This window comes from Mustelus asterias, chromosome 28 (assembly GCF_964213995.1).
Source record: "Mustelus asterias chromosome 28, sMusAst1.hap1.1, whole genome shotgun sequence".
In the NCBI taxonomy this organism is placed as follows: Eukaryota; Metazoa; Chordata; class Chondrichthyes; order Carcharhiniformes; family Triakidae; genus Mustelus; species Mustelus asterias.
In genome coordinates, this window is record NC_135828.1 from 27,634,889 (window position 1) to 27,656,089 (window position 21,201).

Sequence of the window (21,201 nt, forward strand, 5' to 3'; positions counted from 1 at the left end):
AAACACCTGAACTCCCACCGAATCCCATCTGCCAGCACTTGGCCCATAGCCCTGAATGTTATGATGTGCCAAGTGCTCATCCAGATACTTTTTAAAGGATGTGAGGCAACCCCCCCCCCTCTATCACCCTCCCGGGCAGCGCATTCCGGACCCTCAGCACCCTCTGGATAAAAATGTTTTTCCTGACATCCCCTCCAAGCCTCCTGCCCCTCACCTTGAGCCTGTGTCTTCTGGTGACTGACCCTTTTTAAAAAAGTTTTCAACCTTCAACTAAAGGGAACAGCTGCTCCTTATCCTGAGAGATTTATCTCTCAATCTTGTACATCTCGATCAGGTCGCCCCTCAGTCTTCTCTGCTCCAATGAAAACAACCCAAGCCTATCCAACCTCTCTTTATAACTTAAATGTTCCATCCCAGGCAGCATCCTGGTGAATCTCCTCTGCATCCCTTCCAGTGCAATCACATCCTTCTGATAATGTGGCAACCAGAACTGCACACAGTGCTCCAGCTGTGGCCTCTGATAAAGGCAAGCGTCCCATATACCGTTTTCACCGCCCTGCTAACATGCCCTTCCGCTTTCAGGAATCTATGGACAAACTCGCCAAGGTCTCTTTATTCCACAGAACTTCCTAGTGTCAGGCCATTCACTGAATACTTCCTCGTCAAATTACTCCTTCCAAAAAGTGCATCACCTCACACTTTTCAGGGTTAAATTCCATCTGCCACTTATCCGCCCATTGACCATTCCGTCTATATCTTATTGCAGCCCAAGACACTGAGCCTCACTGTTAACCACCCGGCCAATCTTTGTGTCATCGGCAAATTTGCTGATCCTACCCCCCACATAGTCATCAATGTCATTTATATAAGTGACGAATAATTGGGGACCCAACACTGATCCCTGTGGTACATCACTGGACACTGGCTTCCAGTCAGTAAATCAGCTTCTATCATCACCCTCCGTCTCCGACAACAGAGCCAATTTTGAATCCAGTTTATAAATTATCCTGTATCCCAGGGGAATTTACCTTCTTTAAAAATCTCTCACGTGGGACCTCGTCAAAGGCTTTGCTGAAATCCATATAAACAACATCGACTGCACTAACCCTGACTACACACCTGGTCACCTCCTCAAAAAATTCAATCAAATTTGTTAGACAAGACCTCCCTGTGATGCAGCCATGCCGATTATCCTTTACCAAGCCTTGCCTCTTCAAGTGGAGATAGATGCTCTCTTTCAGAAGTTTCTCTAATAGTTTCCCTACCACTGACGTGAGACTCAATGGTCTGTAGTTCTCTGCTTTATCTCTACAATCCTCCTTAAATATCGGAACCACATTAGCTGCTCTCCAGTCGTCTGGCACCTCCCCCGTGGCCAGAGAGGAATTAAAAATTTGGGTCAGAGCCTCTGCAATCTCCTCCCTTGCCTCCCACAGCAGCCAAGGGCACAATTCATCTGGAGATTTATTCACTTTTAACGCTGCCAACACCTCCAGTACCTTGTCCTTCCCTACCTCAGTTTGCTCACGAACCTCACAATCTCTCCCTGAATTTCATACCATCGTCCTCATTCTCTTGGGTGAAGATGGATGTGAAGGATTCATTCAACATTCTACTAATGTCCTCTGACTCCACCCACAGATTGCCCTCTTGGTCCCTACTCTTTCCCTGGTTATTCTTTTCCCATCAATACACTGTTGTTTACATAATAGTGTAATTAGTAATTTTAGTGAGAATCTAATAGTAGGGACCATCTAGTTAGCTGTAAATTAAGTGGCAACACAAGTGGATAAGGTGGTCAAGAAGGCCTATGGCATGCTTGTCATCGGTTGGGGCATAGAGTATAAAAATTGGCAAGCCATGTTGCAGCTGTATAGAACTGCAGATAGGCCACATTTGGAATATTGCATACAGTTCTAGTCGCCACACTACCAGAAGGATGCTTTGGAGAGGGTACAGAAAACGGTGAAGGTAAAAGGGGGAAAATTTAAAGGAGATGCAAGAGGCAAGCTTTTTACACAAAGGGTGGTAAGTGCCTGGAGGTGGTGGTAGAAATAGATACAATAGCAATGTTTAAGAGGCATCTTTACAGATCGATGAATAGGCAGGGAATAGAGAGATACAGACAGTGTCGAGGCAAAAACGTTTGTCAGAGGCTTGGTGGGCCGAAGGGCCCGTTTCTCTGCTGTATTGTAATTGGTTCTCTGTTCTTTAACTGCTCTAATACAAAGGTTTCAACAAGAGTACCTTGTTTAACAACTCAGTACCACATGACCCAGACTTGGGGCCAGCTGACTTCTTTTAATTACAGTAAGAAGTCTCACAACACCAGGTTAAAGTCCAACAGGTTTATTTGGCAGCACAAGCCACTAGCTTTCGGAGCGCTGCCCCTTCATCAGGTGAGTGGGAGTTCTGTTCACAAACAGGGCATATAAAGACACAAACTCAATTTACAAAATAACGGCTGGAATGCGAGTCTTTACAGGTAATCAAGTCTTAAAGGTACAGGAAATGTGAGTGCAGAGAGGGTTAAGCACAGGTTAAAGAGATGTGTGTTGTCTCCAGACAGGACAGTTAGTGAGATTTTGCAAGCCCAGGCAAGTCGTGGGGGTTACAGATAGTGTGACATGAACCCAAGATCCCGGTTGAGACTTCTTTTAATTACAGTCTTTGGACCGGATCGTGAGTCACTGTTGGCCCTCCAAAGAAAACAGAGGTTCCAGGCAAATAGCCCGCGCTGTCCACCATTTTACCATCAAGCCAGTGGTAGCAGAAAGAAATCTGGCCCTCACCAAAAACTGCCTCCAAGATTAAATCACTTTATGTTCCAGCTTGCGTGTGCGTATATATTTTACCTTGAGTTTACTGTGTAACTTATGTATAGAGGATTGAAACACTTCAAATTTAAGGGGGGGGCGAGAAAATATTTCCCCATTTATAAAGGGGAAAACCAGAATAAATAATAAGTCTATCTGTTTACAGGTGAGTAGTGAGCAGGGAAATCAGGGCTGTTTAAATTGACCAAATTTAAATTGGGATGAATGGGATCAAAGGTTATGGGGAAAAAGCAGGATTAGGCTATTGAGTTGGATAGTCAGCCATGATCGTGATGAATGGCGGGGCAGGCTCGAAGGGCCAAATGGCCTCCTCCTATCTTCTATGTTTCGATGTCCCCCACCCTCCTGTCTGTAACATCAGTTATATCACACTTGGAGACCATTTCCTTAATCATTACATTGAAAGAGACATCACTCACCACTCATCAGTAACTTGTCCTCAAAGGATGCTCGGAACGCACCCTCTGGGGCGCGAAGCGCTTTCTTCAGTTGACCACGGATCCCGCTCACAGTTCGGATCGAAGCATTCTCAAATTTAGCAACTTCCAGCGCAGAGTTAAACATTCCCTGTGTTCAGAGACAATATTCATGAGCCAATCCAAGAGAACAGACATGGCGGCACGGTGGCTAGCACTCCTGCCTCACAGCGCCAGAGACCCGGGTTCAATTCCGGCCTTGGGTCACTGTCTGTGTGGAGTTTGCACATTCTCCCCGGGTCTGCGTGGGTTTCCTCCGGGTGTTCCGGTTTCCTCCCACAGTCCAAAGATGTGCGGGTTAGGTGGATTGGCCATGTTAAATTGCCCCCTAGTGCCAGGGGGATTAGTAGGGTAAATACGTGGGGTTACAGGGATGGGCCTGGTGGGATTGTGGTCGGTGCAGACTCGATGGGCTGAATGGCCTCCTCCTGCAGTGTAGAGTTTCTATAACCCCGTGCATTTATCCCACTAATCCCCCGAACCTACAGATCTTGGTACACTAAGGGGCAATTTAGCATGGCCAATATGCCTAACCTGTACATCTTTGGACTGTGGAGAGGAAACTGGAGCATCCGGAGGAAACCCATGCAGACACAGGGAGAACGCGCAGACTCCACAGTCACCCAAGGCCAGAATCGAACCCGGGTCCCTGGTGCTGTGAGGCAGCAGTGCTAACCACTGTGCGACCCGAATAGAGGGGAGTAAAAGAGAGATAAGACGAAGGGGAAATGGAGCATTAGACTGCTGGCAGCAGTAAAGAAGATATCACCTTTATGAAGGCTGTGTTCTTGTATATCTTGAATGGGAACCCCACCAACTTGAGTTTTTTAACGATAGATACAGATTTATCGAGGTCCAGCACCACACCCGTCGCTGCTATCCGGAAATCTTTCTGCAAAAATAAAGCTATAGTTAGCCTCAAGAAGTTGACTCATCTACAATGAGGATACAAGAAAAATGGGTTGTTACTGAGCAAGTGTAGAAGGGACTGATTCACAGAATTGTTACAATGCAGAAGGCCCATCGCATTGTGACTTAGTGCCATTCCCCTGCCCTTTTCCCCTGCACATTATTTCTATTCAAATTATCTAAATTGCCCTATTGAATGCCTTGATTGAACCTTCCTCTACCACACTTCCAGCCAGAACATTCCAGACCCCAACTGCTGGCTGTGAACAGGACCTAGAGACAGAGTTTCAGGAGTCCGAAAAAAGATTCAAGCACAGGATCTCAAAAGTGGGAGATCTCTGGATTATTCTTGGTGCCATGTGAGAGTGGGTACAGAAACAGGAAGATAGCGGAAGCGAACGTGTAGCTGAAAGTGATGCAGGAGGGGGCTTCTGACTCCTGGGGGCAAGACTAGTCCAAGAGGGACCTGTACACTGTGCAACTAAATAGGGCTGGGGACGAAACAATGCTGCGAGTTGGGGCTTAAACTAATTTTTCAGACAGAAGGAAACCAAGATCTCGCAATGAGACACGAGACAATGGGGAACAGGAACAGAGAAACCTAGGTAAACATGTAGGAGGCTGAGGGGTGATCTTATAGAGGTCTATAAAATAATGAGGGGCATAGATCAGCTAGATAGTCAATATCTTTTCCCAAAGGTAAGGGAGTCTAAAACTAGAGGGCATAGGTTTAAGTGAGGGGGGGGAAAGAGATACAAAAGGGTCCAGAGGGGCAATTTTTTCACACACAGGATGGTGAGTGTCTGGAATAAGCTGCCAGAGGTAGTAGTAGAGGCAGGTACAATTTTGTCTTTTAAAAAGCGTTTAGATATTTACATGGGCAAGATGGGTATTGAGGGGTATAGGCCAAACGTGGGCAATTGGGACTAGCTTAGGGGTTAAAAAAGGGGTGGCATGGACAAGTTGGGCCGAAGGGCCTGTGTCCATGCTGTAAATCTCTAGCACTCTAAATCATTCAAGCTAGCTGGACAGGTTGAGGAAGTGGTCAACATGGGTTCCTGGGCTTTATAAAGTCAGCGTACAAAAGCAAGGAAGAAAAGCATTGGTGTGGCCCCAGTTGGTGTATTCTTGTCCAACTTTGGGCAACCGCACTTTAGATGCGGAGAAGATATAGAATAGATCCAGGGCCGAGCAACTTAATAGATTGGAGAAGCTGGGCCTGTTCTCTTTAGAGAAGAAAGTGGAGAGTTCTGACAGAGGTATTCAAAATCATGAGGAAGCCAAGAGAGAGAAATTGTTACCAATGCAAGGAGGATCGAGAGCTAGAGGGCACCAATTTAAGATTCTCCCTCCACAGATGCTTTCCGGTCTGAGTTCTTCAGCATTTTCTCATCTTATTTGAAATTTCCAGCATCTGCCATATTTTCTTTAGAAGAATTGTTAAAAATTTGAAGAAGCTGAGGGGAGACCTGATAGAGGTCCAGAAAATTAGAATCATAGAATCCCTACAGTGCAGAAGGAGGCCATTCAGCCCATCGAGTCTGCACCGACCACAATCCCACCCAGGTCCTATCCCCATAATCCCATGCATTTACCCTGCTAATCCCCCTGACACTAAGGGGCAATTTAACACGGCCACTCCACCTAACCCACACATCTTTGGACTGTGGGAGGAAACCAGAGCACCAGAGGAAACCCACGCAGACACGGAGAACGTGCAGAGTCCACACAATGACCCAAACCGGGAATCGAACCCGGATCCCTGGTGCTCTGAGGCAGCTGTGCTAACCACTGTGCCATCGTGCCGCCCTATTATGAGAGACATAGACAGGGTGGATAGTCAGAGGCTTCTACCCAGGGTGGAAGTGTCAATTACAAGGCAGCACAGGTTCAAGGTGAGAGGGGGAAAGTTTAATGGAGATGTGCGGGGGAAGTTTTTCACGCAGAGAGTGGTAAGTGCCTGGAAGAGGTGGTGGTGGAAGCAGACACATTAGCAACATTTAAGAGGCATCTGGATGGGTACACGAACAGGGAAGAAAGAGAGGGATACGGACCAAGTAAGGGCAGAAGTTTCTTTTTTAGTTCAGTTAGGGCATCATGATCGGCACAGGCTTGGAGGGCCGAAGACCTGTTCCTCTGCTGTATTTCTCTTTGCTCTTTGAGCATTTCCTTCATCAGTATGTTACTAGCCCAACAAGGAAGGAAGCAGTACTGGATCTAGTTCTGGGAAATGGATATTGTTAGGTATTAGAGATCATAAGATCAATGGGGGTTTAAAGTAGCTACAGAACGGGATTAAGAAAAACCAACCATCAAAATACCCAACTAGAAGAGATCCAACATGATGTCAGAAGGGATACATCGCAGGTGAGCCAGCCAGATTGGGTAAAAACAGATGAGCAGGGATAGACCTTTAAAGCAGAGATATTTAAGGTACAAATCAGGCATTCTCCCATGAAAAGGGAGTTGTGGAGGTCTAGAAAAAGGCTCTTCAGCCCATTGCATCTGCATTGGTCAAAGAGAAACCACCCAACTATCTTAATCACATTTTCTAGCACTTGACTCATAACCTTGGCATCGCAAGTATATATCTAAATATTTCTTCAATGTTGAGGGTATCTGACTCCACTACCCTTTCAGGCACTGAATTCCAGACTCACACCACCCTTTATGTGAAAAAGATTTTCCTCACATCCCCTCTAAACCTCCTTCCCGTTACATTAATACCCCCGAGTCACTGATAATTGGGGAAAGTTTTTATCTATGCCTCTCATAATTTTATACATCTCAATCATGTTTCCCCTCAGCCTCCTCTGTTACAAGGAAAACAACCCCAGTTTATCCAATCTCTCTTCATAACGAAAACTCTCCTGCCCAGGCAACATCCTGGTAAATCTCCTCTGCACCCTTTCCAAAGCCATCACATTCCTCCTATAATGTGGGTTCCAGAACTGCACACAATATTCTAGCTGTGGATCTAATCAACGATTTATATAGTTCCAGCAAACCTCCCTGCTCTTAAACACTATGCCTCAGCTAATAAAGGCAAGTATGCCACGTGCCTTCTTAACCACTTTATCCACATGCCCTGCTGCCTTACGGGACTGGTGTACCCGCACAGCAAGGTCCCTCTGATCCTCGGTGCTTCCCAGGGTCCTGCCATTCTTCATGTATTCCTTTGTCTTGTTTGTCCTGCCCAAGTGCATCACCTCACATTTATCTGGATTGATTTCCATTTGCCACTGATCAGCCCATCAGATGGGGCAGTCAAAGCTAAAGCTCACTGGGTTACAAAGAAAATTGAAGATTAAATAAAACAGAAAATGGAGGTTTAATCATAGAATCCCTACAGTACAGAAGGAGGCCATTTGGCCCATCGGGTTTGTACCAAACACAATCCCACCCAGGCCCTATTCCCGTAACTCTCATTTATCCTAGCTAATCCGACACTGTCAATTTAGCATGGCCAATCAACCTAATCCGCACATCTTTGGACTATGGGAAGAAACCGGAGCACCCGGAGGAAACCCACACAGACACGGGGAGAAAGTGCAAAATTCACACAGGCAGTGACCCGAGGCTGGAATTGAACCTGGGTCCACGGCGCTGTGAGGCAGCAGTGACTGTTATGACAAATGTCAGCTCCAGAATACAATTGAAAACCTGGCAGAATCCATGGGGCAATTGAATAAGGATCTAAGAACAGCAAAGAGAAAGAATGAAAAAAGGATTAGTGGGTAGTACACAAGGGGACCCAAAAATATTTTATAAACATAAATAGAAAGTTAAAAGAATTGCAAACCAATTAGAGCAAAATTGTTACTGTGGAGTGGCAAAGATGACTGAGATATCAAATAATTATTTCACATCTGAGGAAGGGGAGGGTGAAGTTTTTGTCTCAGTGAAGGAGGGGGAGTCAGAATGTTGAACAAGATAGAAGTAGATGATAGCTGGTGACGATAGGCTGACATCACTTAAAGTTACTTGATTCACATGAGATATACCCGAGATTTCAGAAAGCAGCTGATGTGGAAATGGTAGAAGGTCTGGAAACGGGAGTGCTGCTCCCACCAGGCCAATCTCTCAACTTTTATATGTTCAACATTCCAAGGATGGACAAAGAAAATGCTTCAAAAACATTCTGCAGCTCTCCTTGAAGGGCGGTGACATTGACCTTAATGATGGGCAGCACAGTGGTTAGCACTGCTGCCTCACAGCGCCAGAGACCCGGGTTCAATTCCCGGCCTGTGCGGAGTCTACACATTCTCCCCGTGGGTTTCCTCCGGGTGCTCCGGTTTCCTCCCACAGTCCAAAGATGTCTAGGTTAGGTGCATTGGGGAAAGGGCCTGGATGGGATTGTTGTTGGTGTAGACCCAATGGGCCGAATGGCCACCTTCTGCACTGTATGATTTCTATGACTGGGAATGACATCAGCTTGTCAATCAAGCTACATCATGTTTCAATGCCCCAACACTTTAATGATGCAAAGGAGGAAAGAAAAGGAAGAATGTCTCAAACTCTGGATCCCCCCCCCCCCTACCTTATGAGACATGTGCCCAAGAGACAAAACTTGACCTCATCCGGAGGATTCCAACTGCAAACATGTCAGTCTTAAGATAATTCGGTTTATTCCACATGATATCAAGAAACAGCTAATGACAATAAGCTTAACATCGGTAGTGGAGAAAATTCTCGAATCCATTATCAAGGACTCTATAGCAGAGCATTTAGAAAGCAGTGGCAGGAACAGACAGAGTCAGCATGGATTTATGAAGGGGAAATCATGCTTGACAAATCTGTTGGGAATTTTTTGAAGATGTAACTAGTAGAGTTGTCAAGGGGGAGCCAGTCAATGTGGTTTATTTCGACTTTCAGAAGGCGTTTGACAAAGTCCCGCATAAGAGATTATCGTGCAAGATTAAAGCGCATGGGGTTGGAGGAAGTGTATTGAGATGGATAGAAAACAGAGTCGGAATTAATGGGTGCTTTTCAAATTGGCAGGCAGTAACTAGTGGGGTGCCACAGGGATCAGTGCTGGGACCCCAGCTATTCACAATATATATTAATGATTTGGACGAGGGAACAAAATGTAACATCTCAAAGTTTGCAGATGATACCAAGTTGGGTGGGAGGGTGAACTGTGACGAGGATGCAGAGATCCTTCAGAATGATCTGGACAGGTTGGGTGAGTGGGCAAATCAATGGCAGATGCAGTATAATTTGGATAAATGTGAGGTTATTCACTTTGGAAGCAAAAACAAGGTGGCAGATTACTACCTCAATGCCTGTAAATGGGAGGGGGGAAGTGTGCAGCGGGACCTGGGTGTCCTTGTGCCCCAGTCGCTGAAGGTAAGCATGCAGGTGCAGCAGGCGGTAAAGAAGGCAAATGGTATGTTGGCCTTCATTGCGAGAGGTTTCGAGTACAGGAGCAGGGATGTGTTGTTGCAATTATACAGGGCCTTGGTGAGGCCACACCCAGAGTATTGTGTGCAGTTTTGGTCTCCTTTTATGAGGAAGGATGTTCTTGCTCTCGAGGGAGTGCAGCGAAGATTTACCAGGCTGATTCCAGGGATGGTGGGACTGATGTAAGAGGAGAGATTGACTAGGTTAGGATTGTTTTTGCTGGAGTTCAGACAAATGAGGGGGGGGATCTCATAGAGACTTATAAAATTCAAACAGGACTAAACAGGGTAGATGCAGGGGGGATATTCCCGATGGTGGGGGGAGTCCAGAACCAGGGGTCACAGTCTGAGGATTCAGGGTAGACCATTTAGGATGGAGGTGAGGAGGCATTTCTTCACCCAAAGAATGGTGAGCCTGTGGAATTCATTACCACAGGAAGTAGTTGATGCCAAAACATTGAATGTATTCAAGAGGCGGCTGGATATAGCACTTGGGGCGAATGGGATCAAAGGTTACGGGGAGAAAGCAGGATTAGGCTATTGAGTTGGATGATCAGCCATGATCGTGATGAATGGTGGAGCAGGCTCGAAGGGCCAAATGACCTCTTCCTGCTCCTATCTTCTGTTTTTATGACACTGCAAACAGCAAAGCTTTTTGGTTCTGACAACAGCCCAGCAGCAGAACTGAAGACTTGTCCTCCAGAACTAACCATGTCCCTAGCCAAGCTGTTCCAATACAGCTACAACATTGGCACCCAATGTAGCCCTGCAATGCCTTGCCCATAAGTCGTCGAATAAATCCAATCCACCTAATTATCACCCCATCAGTCTACTCTCAATCATCAGCAAAGTGAGAGAAAGTGTCTTTAGACAGTGCTATCCAACGGCACTCAGACAACAATAACTGTGGGGGAACACGGTGGCACAGTGGTTAGCACTGTTGCCTCTCAGCGCCATGGACCCAGGTTCGATTCTCGACTTGGGTCACAGTCTGTGTGGAGTCTGCACCTTCTCCCCGTGTCTGCGTGGGTTTCCTCCGGGTGCCCCGGTTTCATCCCAGAGTCCAAAGATGTGCGGGGTTAGGTGGATTGGCCATGCTAAATTGCCCCTTAGTGTCAGGGGGACTAGCTAGGGTAAATGCACGGGGTTATGGGGATAGGGCCTGGGTGGGATTGTGGTTGGTGCAGACTCGATGGTTCGAATGGCCTCCTTCTGCACTGTAGGAATTCTATGATTCTAAATAACCTGCTCACTGACGCTCCATTTGGGTTCCACCTGGGACACACTGATTCGAATTTAATATGAACAAAAAAGCTAAAGAACAGAGATGCAGTGAGAGTGACTACTCTTGACATCAAGGCAGTATTTGACAAGGTTGCAGCATCAAAGAGCAGAAGCAAAATTTAAGTCAATACAAATCAGGGGGGGAACCTCTCACTGGTTGGAATCACAACTCGCACAAATGAAAATGGTTGTGTCTTTGGAGGCCATCTCAGTCCCAGAATATTGATGCAGGAGTTCCCTCGGGTAAGGCTAAATCCTTAGCTGACATTCACCATCATAAGATTAAAGTACGAATGCTCATTTATGATTGCACAGTGTTCAATACTATTCACAACTCCTCGCATACTGAAGCGGTTCATGTCCATTGAGCAGCAAGACATTCAGGCTTGGGCTAATAAGTGGCAAGTAACATTTGCACCACACGAGTGCAAAAGACCATCTCCAATAAGAGAGAACCTAACCACCTTCCCCCCTCGACTTTCAACAGCATTAACCATCACTGAGTCACAGAACCAGAAATGTAACTGGGCCAGCCATGTCAATATTGTGGCTACAAGAGAGGTCAGAATGTAAGAATTCAGAGGGGAGCAACTCGCCACCTAAGTCTCCAAAGCTTGTCTACTCTCTGCAAGATACAAGTCAGGAGTGTGACGGAACTCTCCACTTGCCTGGATCAGTGCAGCTCCAAATATAGTCCAAGAATAAGCAGTCGACTTAAGTGGCACCCCATCCACTAACTGGAACATTCAGTCCCTCCACCATTAATGCACAGTGGCAGCAGTGTGTACCATCTACAAGATGCAATGCAGCAACTAGTTCCCTTTGAAAGCACCTTCCAAACCCACAATCTCCATAAACCTTCTATAAGGACAAGGGCAGCACCATTACCTGGAAACTCTCCTCCAAGTCACTCACCATCCTGATTTGAAAATGTAACACCATTCCTTCACTGTCAGAGTTAAAACCCCGGGACTCCCTCCCTACACCATGGGCTGCTGCGGTTGTAGGCGCCGGCTCAACATCAACTTCTCAAGGGCAATTTGAATGGGCAGCAAATGCTGGCCTTGCCAGTGACGCCCCCATCCCATGAAGGAATAAAGAAAATAGTCATTGGCTAGGTCATTGGAGTGTCTTTAAGACAGAGATAGGTAGGTTCTTGATTAATAAGGGGATCAGGGGTTATGGGGAAAAGCCAGGAGAATGGGGATGAGAAAAATATCAGCCATGATTGAATGGCAGAGCAGACTTGATGGGCCGAGTGGCCTAATTCTGCTCCTATGTCTTATGGATGGAAGGCAATGCAGTGGTGATGGATATTTGGCCAATTGGAAAAAAGCATGTAATGAGACTCTCCTGGGTCGCTATCAGGATCATTGCTTTTATAGACACAGGGCAGGAGAGATTCCTCTAACTTTTGTTTGCTGTTCCAAGCCAGCTTGTTGCATTGTGTGGTTCCTTAAAAATGATCAGGCGATAACACAGTCAGAGGTCTACAAGACAGAAAAAGGCCCTTGAGCCCATCACATCTGCGGATCTTTAAGGGATTACTTCTGTCTCTACACAGCACATTCTGATTGCCGTGTACCCACACACCCACAAGTTCAGAAGGAACATTGATGGCAGATGCAACATAATGTTGATAAGTATGACAAGATTAAACTTTGGGAAATATGTCAAGGCCTGGAAGATGTTTACCAAGATAACATCAAGGATAGATATGTGGATAGATGGAGAGGTTGAGACTGTTCTCCTTGGAGCAGAGAAGCTAATGAGAAACCTCGCGGAAGTAGTCAAACTTAGCAGAGGTTTTGATCGAGCAAGTTGGGAGAAGCTGGCGAACAGGTCAGTAACCAGAGGTCATGGATTGAAAATAATTCGCAAAAGTGCTCGAGGGGAAACGAGGAATGGCTTCTTCACACAGAACATTAACATCCGAAATGAGTGGCACAGTGGTTAGCACTGCTGCCTCACAGCTCCAGGGACCTGAGCTCGATTCTCGGCTTGGGTCACTGTGTGTGGAGTTTGCACGTTCTCCCCGTGTCTGCACGGGTTTCCTCCGGGTGCTCCGGTTTCCTCGCAGTCCAAAGATGTGCGGGTTAGATTGATTGGCCATGCTAAATTGACCCTAGTGTCAGGGGATTAGCAGGGTAAATATGTGGGGTTATGGGAATAGGGCCTGGGTGGGATTGTGGTTGGTGCAGACTCGATGGGCTGAATGGCCTCCACTGTAGGATTCTATGAAATGCACTACCTGATAGCAACAGGGTGTACAGGAACTTTCAGAAGAGGCACAGACGTGCAGAGGAAAACGCTGGGCTGTAGGATTGTATTGGACATCTGCTTCAATGAAGAACATTGAGAGATTTCCAACCCCTGAACAATAACTGGACAACAGCCATGTTTCTCATCCACCACTTTCACACCTGTACCAACTCGCTTCTGAATAACCCAAGGGACCTGAGAGAGTGCGTGTGAGGAAATGGGGACAATGGAGGGATGAGAGCTCTGCTGAATCTAACCCCGGTCTGCCCTACTCCTTAAAGAATAAAGCTGCCTTTTGCCCGTATGCCAAAACTCACCGAAGCACCAGTCACAGATGGAATCGCGAAAAAGCCTGTCCCTTGTGGGGTAATCGGACCTGCAACGAGGAAGGATAAAGATCTGGATGTTACTCAAAAAAAACTATGACTGAAAACATTAGCAGCATTTGCTGCAAGAGACCCTCCAACAGTGAGTGCTGAGGGAACTCCATGACAGTCATCGTGGGAATGATTTGAAACTCACACTGAGGTTACCTCATATCACCGAAAGCTACAGTTTCCAGGAACTGTTTCACCTTTAATCCAATTTCTTCAAATGTGATTTACTCACACTGCACCCTGCACTACCTAACACGGAGCAGAAAGCTCTATAAAACTTAACACCTATGGTTACAAGCAGGTAGGTCACCCATGATTATACCTCGCGGCAGAGCAGGCTCAGAGTGCTAACTGGCCTACTTTGACACATATCTTCGTTAGACAGGATTAACTGTGTTTTTAGTGATGATTTGTACGAGGCCTGGCTCAAGGGTTCAGAAAGTTCTTAGTCTTACAGAAGTCTCAGCTTTCTACGGTTCACCACAGCGGAAAGCAGGTGGGAGCTCCAGCTCGGATTGAAAGGATCAAGTTAAAATGAAGCTGGAAGATTCACCTAGCTTGCACTAGAGGGAGGAAAACCAGGAATGCTTTCATGGAGAAGGACGGTTTTAAGGTTAGAAACCTTAAATTGACAAAGGAAAACAAGTGGGCAGCATGGTGACACAGTGGTTAGCACTGCTGCCTCACAGCGCCAGGGACCCGGGTTCAATTCCCTTCTTGGGTCACTGTCTGTGTGGAGTCTGCACATTCTCCCCGTGCCTGCGTGGGTTTCCTCCGGGTGAACCAGTTTCCTCCCACATTCTGAAAGATGTGCTGGTTAGGGTGCATTGACCTGAACAGGAGCCGGAGTGTGGCGACTAGGGGAATTTCACAGTCACTTCATTACAGTGTTAATGTAAGCCTTACTTGTGACTAATAAATAAAACACATGGAAACTACAAATCATTTGTACTGATTCTGGGAGAATTCCTACTTAAAGGATAGCATCTATTTTTTCAGTTGTGTTAAAATAAGAAGGGGGTGGGGAGGTATTCTATTTAGCGTTTCAAAGTATAAGTGGCCTGAATAAAATAGTGGGCCGGATCCTCCGGCCTCATCCACAGCTGGGATTTTCCAGTCTCGCTGCGGTGAATAGCTTGGTGCCAAATTCTCCATTCTCTCTGGCAGCAGCGGGGCGAGAACAGCCAGGGAATTCCAGCCAGTATTTGTTCAGTGGTGCTTGTAATCATTGGTTACAGCAAACATTTTAAAATGTGAAATTTTGTTGCGTTATCCTTTCAGCCATTAACTGAAGGCTCAAATCTCTTAAATTACTGGTCGCTACACGGCACATACATGAATAGTGTAAGCCAGCACTTATGGCTCCACACCCAAGAATTATCCTCTGCTCGAGGAGGGGGAGAAGAGGGAAGTCTTTTACCCCAGATGGTAGCAGAGCAGTGCATGTGCTCAGGTGTGTACTTCAGCAGTCTGTGGCGTCCATTGTGGTCCTCAATGTAATACAGTGGGATGGTCTGAAAGCGTCTCCAGCCAAGGGAGAAGATCAAAGGGTCTCTGGTCTTCAAAATCTTCTTGTGCCATCGATGCTTCTTCAAACGCATCTGGTCGAGCAGAAAGAAAATGGGATGTTAGTGGATGGCAGTCACAAAGATCTTGGAGTTTGAGCCATCTCAGTAACATTGCACCCACACACATTCACAAAGGTAACTCTTCTCAACAGATGCTCAATGTAACATATTCCACTGACAAGGGTCACACAATCAAACAGTACAGAAGAGGCCCTTCAGTCCACTGAGTCTGTACGGACACATGAGAAACACCTGACCTCCCATCCAATCCCATTTACCAGCACTTTGACCAAAGCCTTGAATGTTATGATGTGCCAAGTGCTCACCCAGGTACTTTTTAAAGGATGTGAGGCATCCCGCCTCTACCACCCTCCCAGGCAGCGCATTCCAGACCGTCACCACCCTCTGGGGAAAAAAGCCTTTCCTCACATCTCCCCTAAACCTATACAATAATCCCCATCTCCCATCACAAAATAAACAAAAGGCTCACATTTATATAGCGCCTTTCACAACAACAGGATTTTTCAAGGCACTTTACAGCCAATGAAGTCATTTTGGAAGTGTAGTCATTTTCGTAATGTAGCAAACGCAGCAGCCGATTTGCACAAAAGCCTCTGACACACAATATGGCCAGTTAATTAGAATACAATGGGGTAGAAGTCAGTCTTCAGCTACTCCATCGCTGGAGTACTACAGTTTAAGAACAAAGAACAAAGGAAAGGACAGCACCTTCTGCCCTGACTCAGTCCGTATCCCTCTATTCCCTCCATATTCATGTATCCATCCAGATGCCTTTTACCTGTTGCTAATGCACCTGCTTCCACCACATCCTCTGGCAGCGCGTTCCAGGCACCCACCACTCTCTGCGTGAAAAACTTCCCCCGCACATCTCCCTTAAACTTTCCCCCTCTCACCTTGAACCTGTGCCCCCTTGGAACTGACACGTCCATCCTTGGAAAAAGCCTCTGACTATCCATGCCTCAAAATTTTGTAGACGATATCAAGTCTCCCTTCAGCCTCCGTCTTTCCAGTGAAAACAATCCTACTTTATTCAACCTCTCTTCGCAGTCAACACCCTCGAGACCAGGCAACATCCTGGTGAACCTTCTTTGCACTCTCTCCAAAGCTTCCACATCCTTCTGGCAGTGAGGTTTTGGAGAGGGTGCAGAAGAGGTTTACCAGGATGGCTGCCTGGATTAGAGGGCATGAACTATAAGGAGAGGCTGGACAAACTAGGGCTGTTTTCTCTGGAGCTGCGGAGGCTGAGGGGAGACCTGATAGAAGACTATAAAATTATGAGAGGCGTAGATAGGGTTGACAATGCTTTCCCAGAGTTGAAATGTCTAATACTAGGGAGCGTGCACTTAAAGTGAGGGGGGAAAGTTTAAAGGAGATGTGAGGGGCAAGTTTTTTTTTTTAAACAGAGTGGTAGGTGTCTGGAACGCGCTGCCAGGGGTGGTGGTGTAGGCAGATATGTCAGGGGCATTTAGATAAGCACATGAATATACAAGTAGAGAGGGATACGGAGCAAGGGCGGGCAGAAGGGATTAGTTTAATTTGGTGTCATGCTTGGCACAACATTGTGGGCCGAAGGGCCTGTCCCTGTCCTGCGCTGTACTGTTTTATGTTCTAAATTTGGAGTGTGGGAGGAAAGCAGAGCGCCTGGAGGAAACCCGCGCAGACACGGGGAGAATGTGCAATCTCCACACAGACTCAAGGCACCGTGTAAATGCAAAGTGTCGTTATTGGTGAGCCATTACCTGCAGGAATCCAATATTTCCTTCGCTGTTTCCCAAGCCACCGAGAATCAATGGATAGGAGGAGTCAAAATTTGCCACAAACTCAAAGGGCACATTCTCAATCTCAATACGCAAGTACATTCCAGGGCGAAAGCCTTCATACTGCACTCGGGTCTCATCCTCCTGGTCATCAAATTCGGCTCGATTAAGCTGTTGGAAAGGGAAAGCCATGTTTGAATAAAGATCAGAAGGGTGTTTTACTGGATAGTGCACATGATTTAGGTGGGAGACAGTTTGCTTATTATCACCAAAACAGAAAAATACTTTAAATACTCAGCAGGTCAGGCAGCACCTGTGGCGAGAAACAGCGTTAACATTTCAGGTCAAGTTCAGAACTGATGACGAGTTATCGAACTGAGAAGTGAACTCTTTCTCTCCACAGATGCTGCCCGACCTGCCAACAATTAACAATGTTTTCTCTTTCTATTTCAGACTTCCAGTATCTGCAGTATTTTTCTTTTCCTATTATAGTAATTCCTTGCAGCATTGTACTCGAAGGAGGAGTGCAAGGAACTTCCTCGATAAACATATAAAGCTTATTTATTTAGGCTCACATTAACACTGCAATGAAGTTACAATGAAACTCCCCTAGTCACCACACTCCGGCACCTGTTCGGGTCAATGCACCCTAACCAGCACGTCTTTCAGAATGTGGGAGGAAACCGGAGCACCCGGAGAAAACCCACGCTGACACGGGGAGAACGTGCAGATTCCACACAGACAGTGACCCGAGCCGGGAATCGAACCCGGTTCCTGGTACTGTGAGGCAGCAGTGCTAACCACTGTGCCACCCATCTTATTAATCTTAGAAAAAACTTTCTATTTCACTTAAAATCTAAAGTTTATTTATTAGTGTCACAAGTAGGCTGACTCAGCAATGAAGTTACTGTGAAAATCCCCTGGTCGCCACACTCTGGTGCCTGTTCGGGTACACTGAGGGAGAATTTGGCACGGCCAATGCACCCTGACCAGCACGTCTTTCGGATGTGAAGCTGCTGAAGGCCGTCTTACAACTGCGTCAAAGTTCATACTCCGAGAACAAGGCAACAGGTCAGTGAACAGGGAAGAGATGAAAAATGAGCAAACCAATGTGGGACGGCAGTGAAATAAAAACAAGTTAACCATCAGCAGTCAACAAAAGCAAAGAGAGAAGCGGAGATAAGTATCGCTCTCCTTCAATATATCATCTTGAATTTTTGATAATTAAGATTCCAACCAGTGTATGCTGTACTATTGACACTTGCATTGCAGCAAGTGCAGAACTCACAGACTTGAATGTTTGTGCTTACCTGTGCCTGTTTCTGCATTTCTTCCTTAAGATCATCAAAGTAGGTTCCTTCGCCATCATCATATTCCACATCAAACATTTCCTTCAATTTCCGCTTTTTCTCCAAACGCTTGGTCTGTTCCTCCTTTTCCTCTGTTCCTCTGGGATCTTCATTATCTTTGTCATCATCTTCATCTTCCTGGTACAGCAGACAATTTAAGTTTTTATGCTAATTTCTACATCCAGATTGATAACACAAACTAAAATGTTTCCTATCAAGTCCTGGGGCTTGGGATGTTTTGACTAATTTCTGCCTCGTTCCCTGGGAAACGGTCCCACATGTTCCAGCAGCTTACTCCAGCCCCCAGTTGCAATTGTGGATGACTCGCCTTGCTGGATGTGACAGCAAAGCCCAAACCTGCCCTCGGATAATGGCCATTCACCCACACCTTACCAGCCCACCCAGTGGGCTAACAAATGGCAGATGGAGTTTAATTTAGATAAATGCAAGGTGATGCATTTTGGTAGATTGAACCAGGGCAGGACTTACTCAGTTAATGGTAGGGCGTTGGGGAGAGTTATAGAACAAAGAGATCTCGGGGTACAGGTTCATAGCTCCTTGAAAGTGGAGTCACAGGTGGACAGAGTGAAGAAGGCGGCATTCGGCATGCTTGGTTTCATTGGTCAGAACATTGAATGCAGGAGTTGGGACGTCTTGTTGAAATTGTACAAGACATTGGTAAGGCCACACTTGGAATACTATGTATAGTTTTGGTCACCCTATTATAGAAAGGATATTATTAAACTAGAAAGAGTGCAGAAAAGATTTACTAGGATGCTACTGGGACTTGATGGTTTGAGTTATAAGGAGAGGCTGGATAGACTGGGACTTTTTCTCTGGCGTGTAGGAGGCTGAGGGGTGACCTTATAGAGGTCTATAAAATAATGAGGGGCACAGATCAGCTAGATAGTCAATATATTGTCCCAAAGGTAGGGGAGTCTAAAATTAGAGGACATAGGTTTAAGGTGAGAGGGGAGAGAAAAAAAATGTCCAGAGGGGCAATTTTTTCACACAGAGGGTGGTGAGTGTCTGGAACAAGCTGCCTGAGGTAGTAGTAGAGGCGGATACAATATTGTCTTTTAAAAAGCATTTAGACAGTTACATGTGTACGATGGGTATAGAGGGATATGGGACGAATGCGGGCAATTGGGATTAGCTTAGGGGTTTAAAAAAAAAGCTGCATAGACAAGTTGGGCCGAAGGGCCTGTTTCCATGCTGTAAACCTCTATGACCTTAAGGCAGAGTTAAGTGTACAGTCAAAAACATCAGGAATTCTGGACAACATCCCCATCCTTACAGACACTGAGGCTAACATCCAATAATGTTGTGATGATCAGAAAAGAAGCAGAGATCCCTCTGGCATACAGTGCAGTTAAATAAACCCACTGGTGGAGATCAGTCATAGTGTCTTACAGAACAAAAAGAGGCCCTTCAGCCCATCCTGTCTGCGTGGCCATCAAGCAGTTAGCAATCACTTGCTGCCAAACATGTATGTTCTAATTATCTGATTTATGAAAACATTTCAAAGTGTCTCCTTTGCCCATCTAGGGACAATTCTCGATGATTACGCCCTTGTTAGTGATTTAAATTTTTAAAATGCATAAAATAAAAAAGAGGAAATGATGTTAAACTTACACCAAATGTGAATTAGGTCACAGCAGGAGCATTCTGTGGTTTTAGGACAAGCACACTGCATGTTAACAGGAGCTTACAGTTGTAGAAAAACCAGGAGGATGAGGTCTTTTCCACATCAAATGAACTAAGGATGGGTAACTACACACAGCAAAAAACTACAAAAGGTCGTGAACGTAGCCCAATCCATCACGCAAACCAGCCTCCCATCCATTGACTCTGTCTACACTTCCCGCTGCCTCGGAAAAGCAGCCAGCATAATGAAACACCCCACACCCCGGATATTCTCTCTTCCACCTTCTTCCATCGGGAAAAAGATACAAAAGTCTGAGGACCAACCAACTCAAGAATAGCTTCTTCCCTGCTGCTGTCAGACTTTTGAATGGGCCTACCTCGCATTAAGTTGATCTTTCTCTACACCCTAGCTATAACTGTAACACTACATTCTGCACTGGTTTGCTTCTCTATGAACGGTATGCTTTGTCTGTAATAGTGTGCAAGAAACAATAATTTCCACTGTATGCTAATATATGTGACAATAAATCAAAGCTTTTCCAGATTATGGAAGATTAGGGTTACAATAGAGTAAATAGCAATGGATTCTTTGCACTGGTTAATGAGAGGGTTACAAGAGGTACAGAAAATTATAATCAAGGTTGTTGGTTTTTCAACGAAGATGGAATTTCATTTGAAACTACATGTTCCTGATGTGAACTCAGATCCAATGTTTTATAGAAGATGATAGGGTGACACGAGAAGAACTTTGCAAAATCTTCCCAGGTGGAATTTTTAAAAGTGAGGAAAGTGAGGAGAATGGGACTGGTCGTGACGGAATTAGATGGAGCAGCAGAATAGAATTCAGTAAGAAGTTAACGCAGAGAAAACCTCTGGTGTCAAAATGATGATTAGTAAGCTCAGCTGTCTGCTGGACTTTCATGATTCACCAATCAATGAAAACATCTTTTACCATTTATCCTCCAAGAAGCTTTCACAATTTTTAAAGCTTTATTAGATTTCACCTTAATTACTGAATAAAACAAAGAACAGTACAGCACAGGAAACAGGCCCTTCTGCCCTCCAAGCCTGTACCGCTCCTTGGTCCAACTAGACCAATCGTTTGTATCCCTCCATTCCCAGGCTGCTCATGTGACTATCCAGGTAAGTCTTAAACGATGTCAGCGTGCCTGCCTCCACCACCCTACTTGGCAGCGCATTCCAGGCCCCCACCACCCTCTGTGTAAAAAACATCCCTCTAATATCTGAGTTATACTTCGCCCCTCTCACCTTGAGCCCGTGACCCCTCGTGATCGTCACCTCCGACCTGGGA

At 45.8% G+C, this 21,201-nt stretch overlaps 1 protein-coding gene across 2 annotated transcripts in view; it reads right to left on the reverse strand.

The window, feature by feature from the left end:
- bms1 (BMS1 ribosome biogenesis factor) overlaps window positions 1-21,201 on the reverse strand; it is a 101,140-nt gene that overhangs the window by 23,011 nt on the left and 56,928 nt on the right. For both annotated transcript variants that reach the window (XM_078199762.1, XM_078199761.1), the window contains exons 15-20: window positions 18,204-18,380; window positions 16,876-17,064; window positions 14,968-15,148; window positions 13,488-13,546; window positions 4,083-4,205; window positions 3,257-3,404 (exon numbers count right to left, since the gene is read on the reverse strand). In XM_078199762.1, the coding sequence (XP_078055888.1) occupies window positions 3,257-3,404; window positions 4,083-4,205; window positions 13,488-13,546; window positions 14,968-15,148; window positions 16,876-17,064; window positions 18,204-18,380 (877 nt within the window). The remainder of the gene's footprint in view (window positions 1-3,256; window positions 3,405-4,082; window positions 4,206-13,487; window positions 13,547-14,967; window positions 15,149-16,875; window positions 17,065-18,203; window positions 18,381-21,201) is intronic.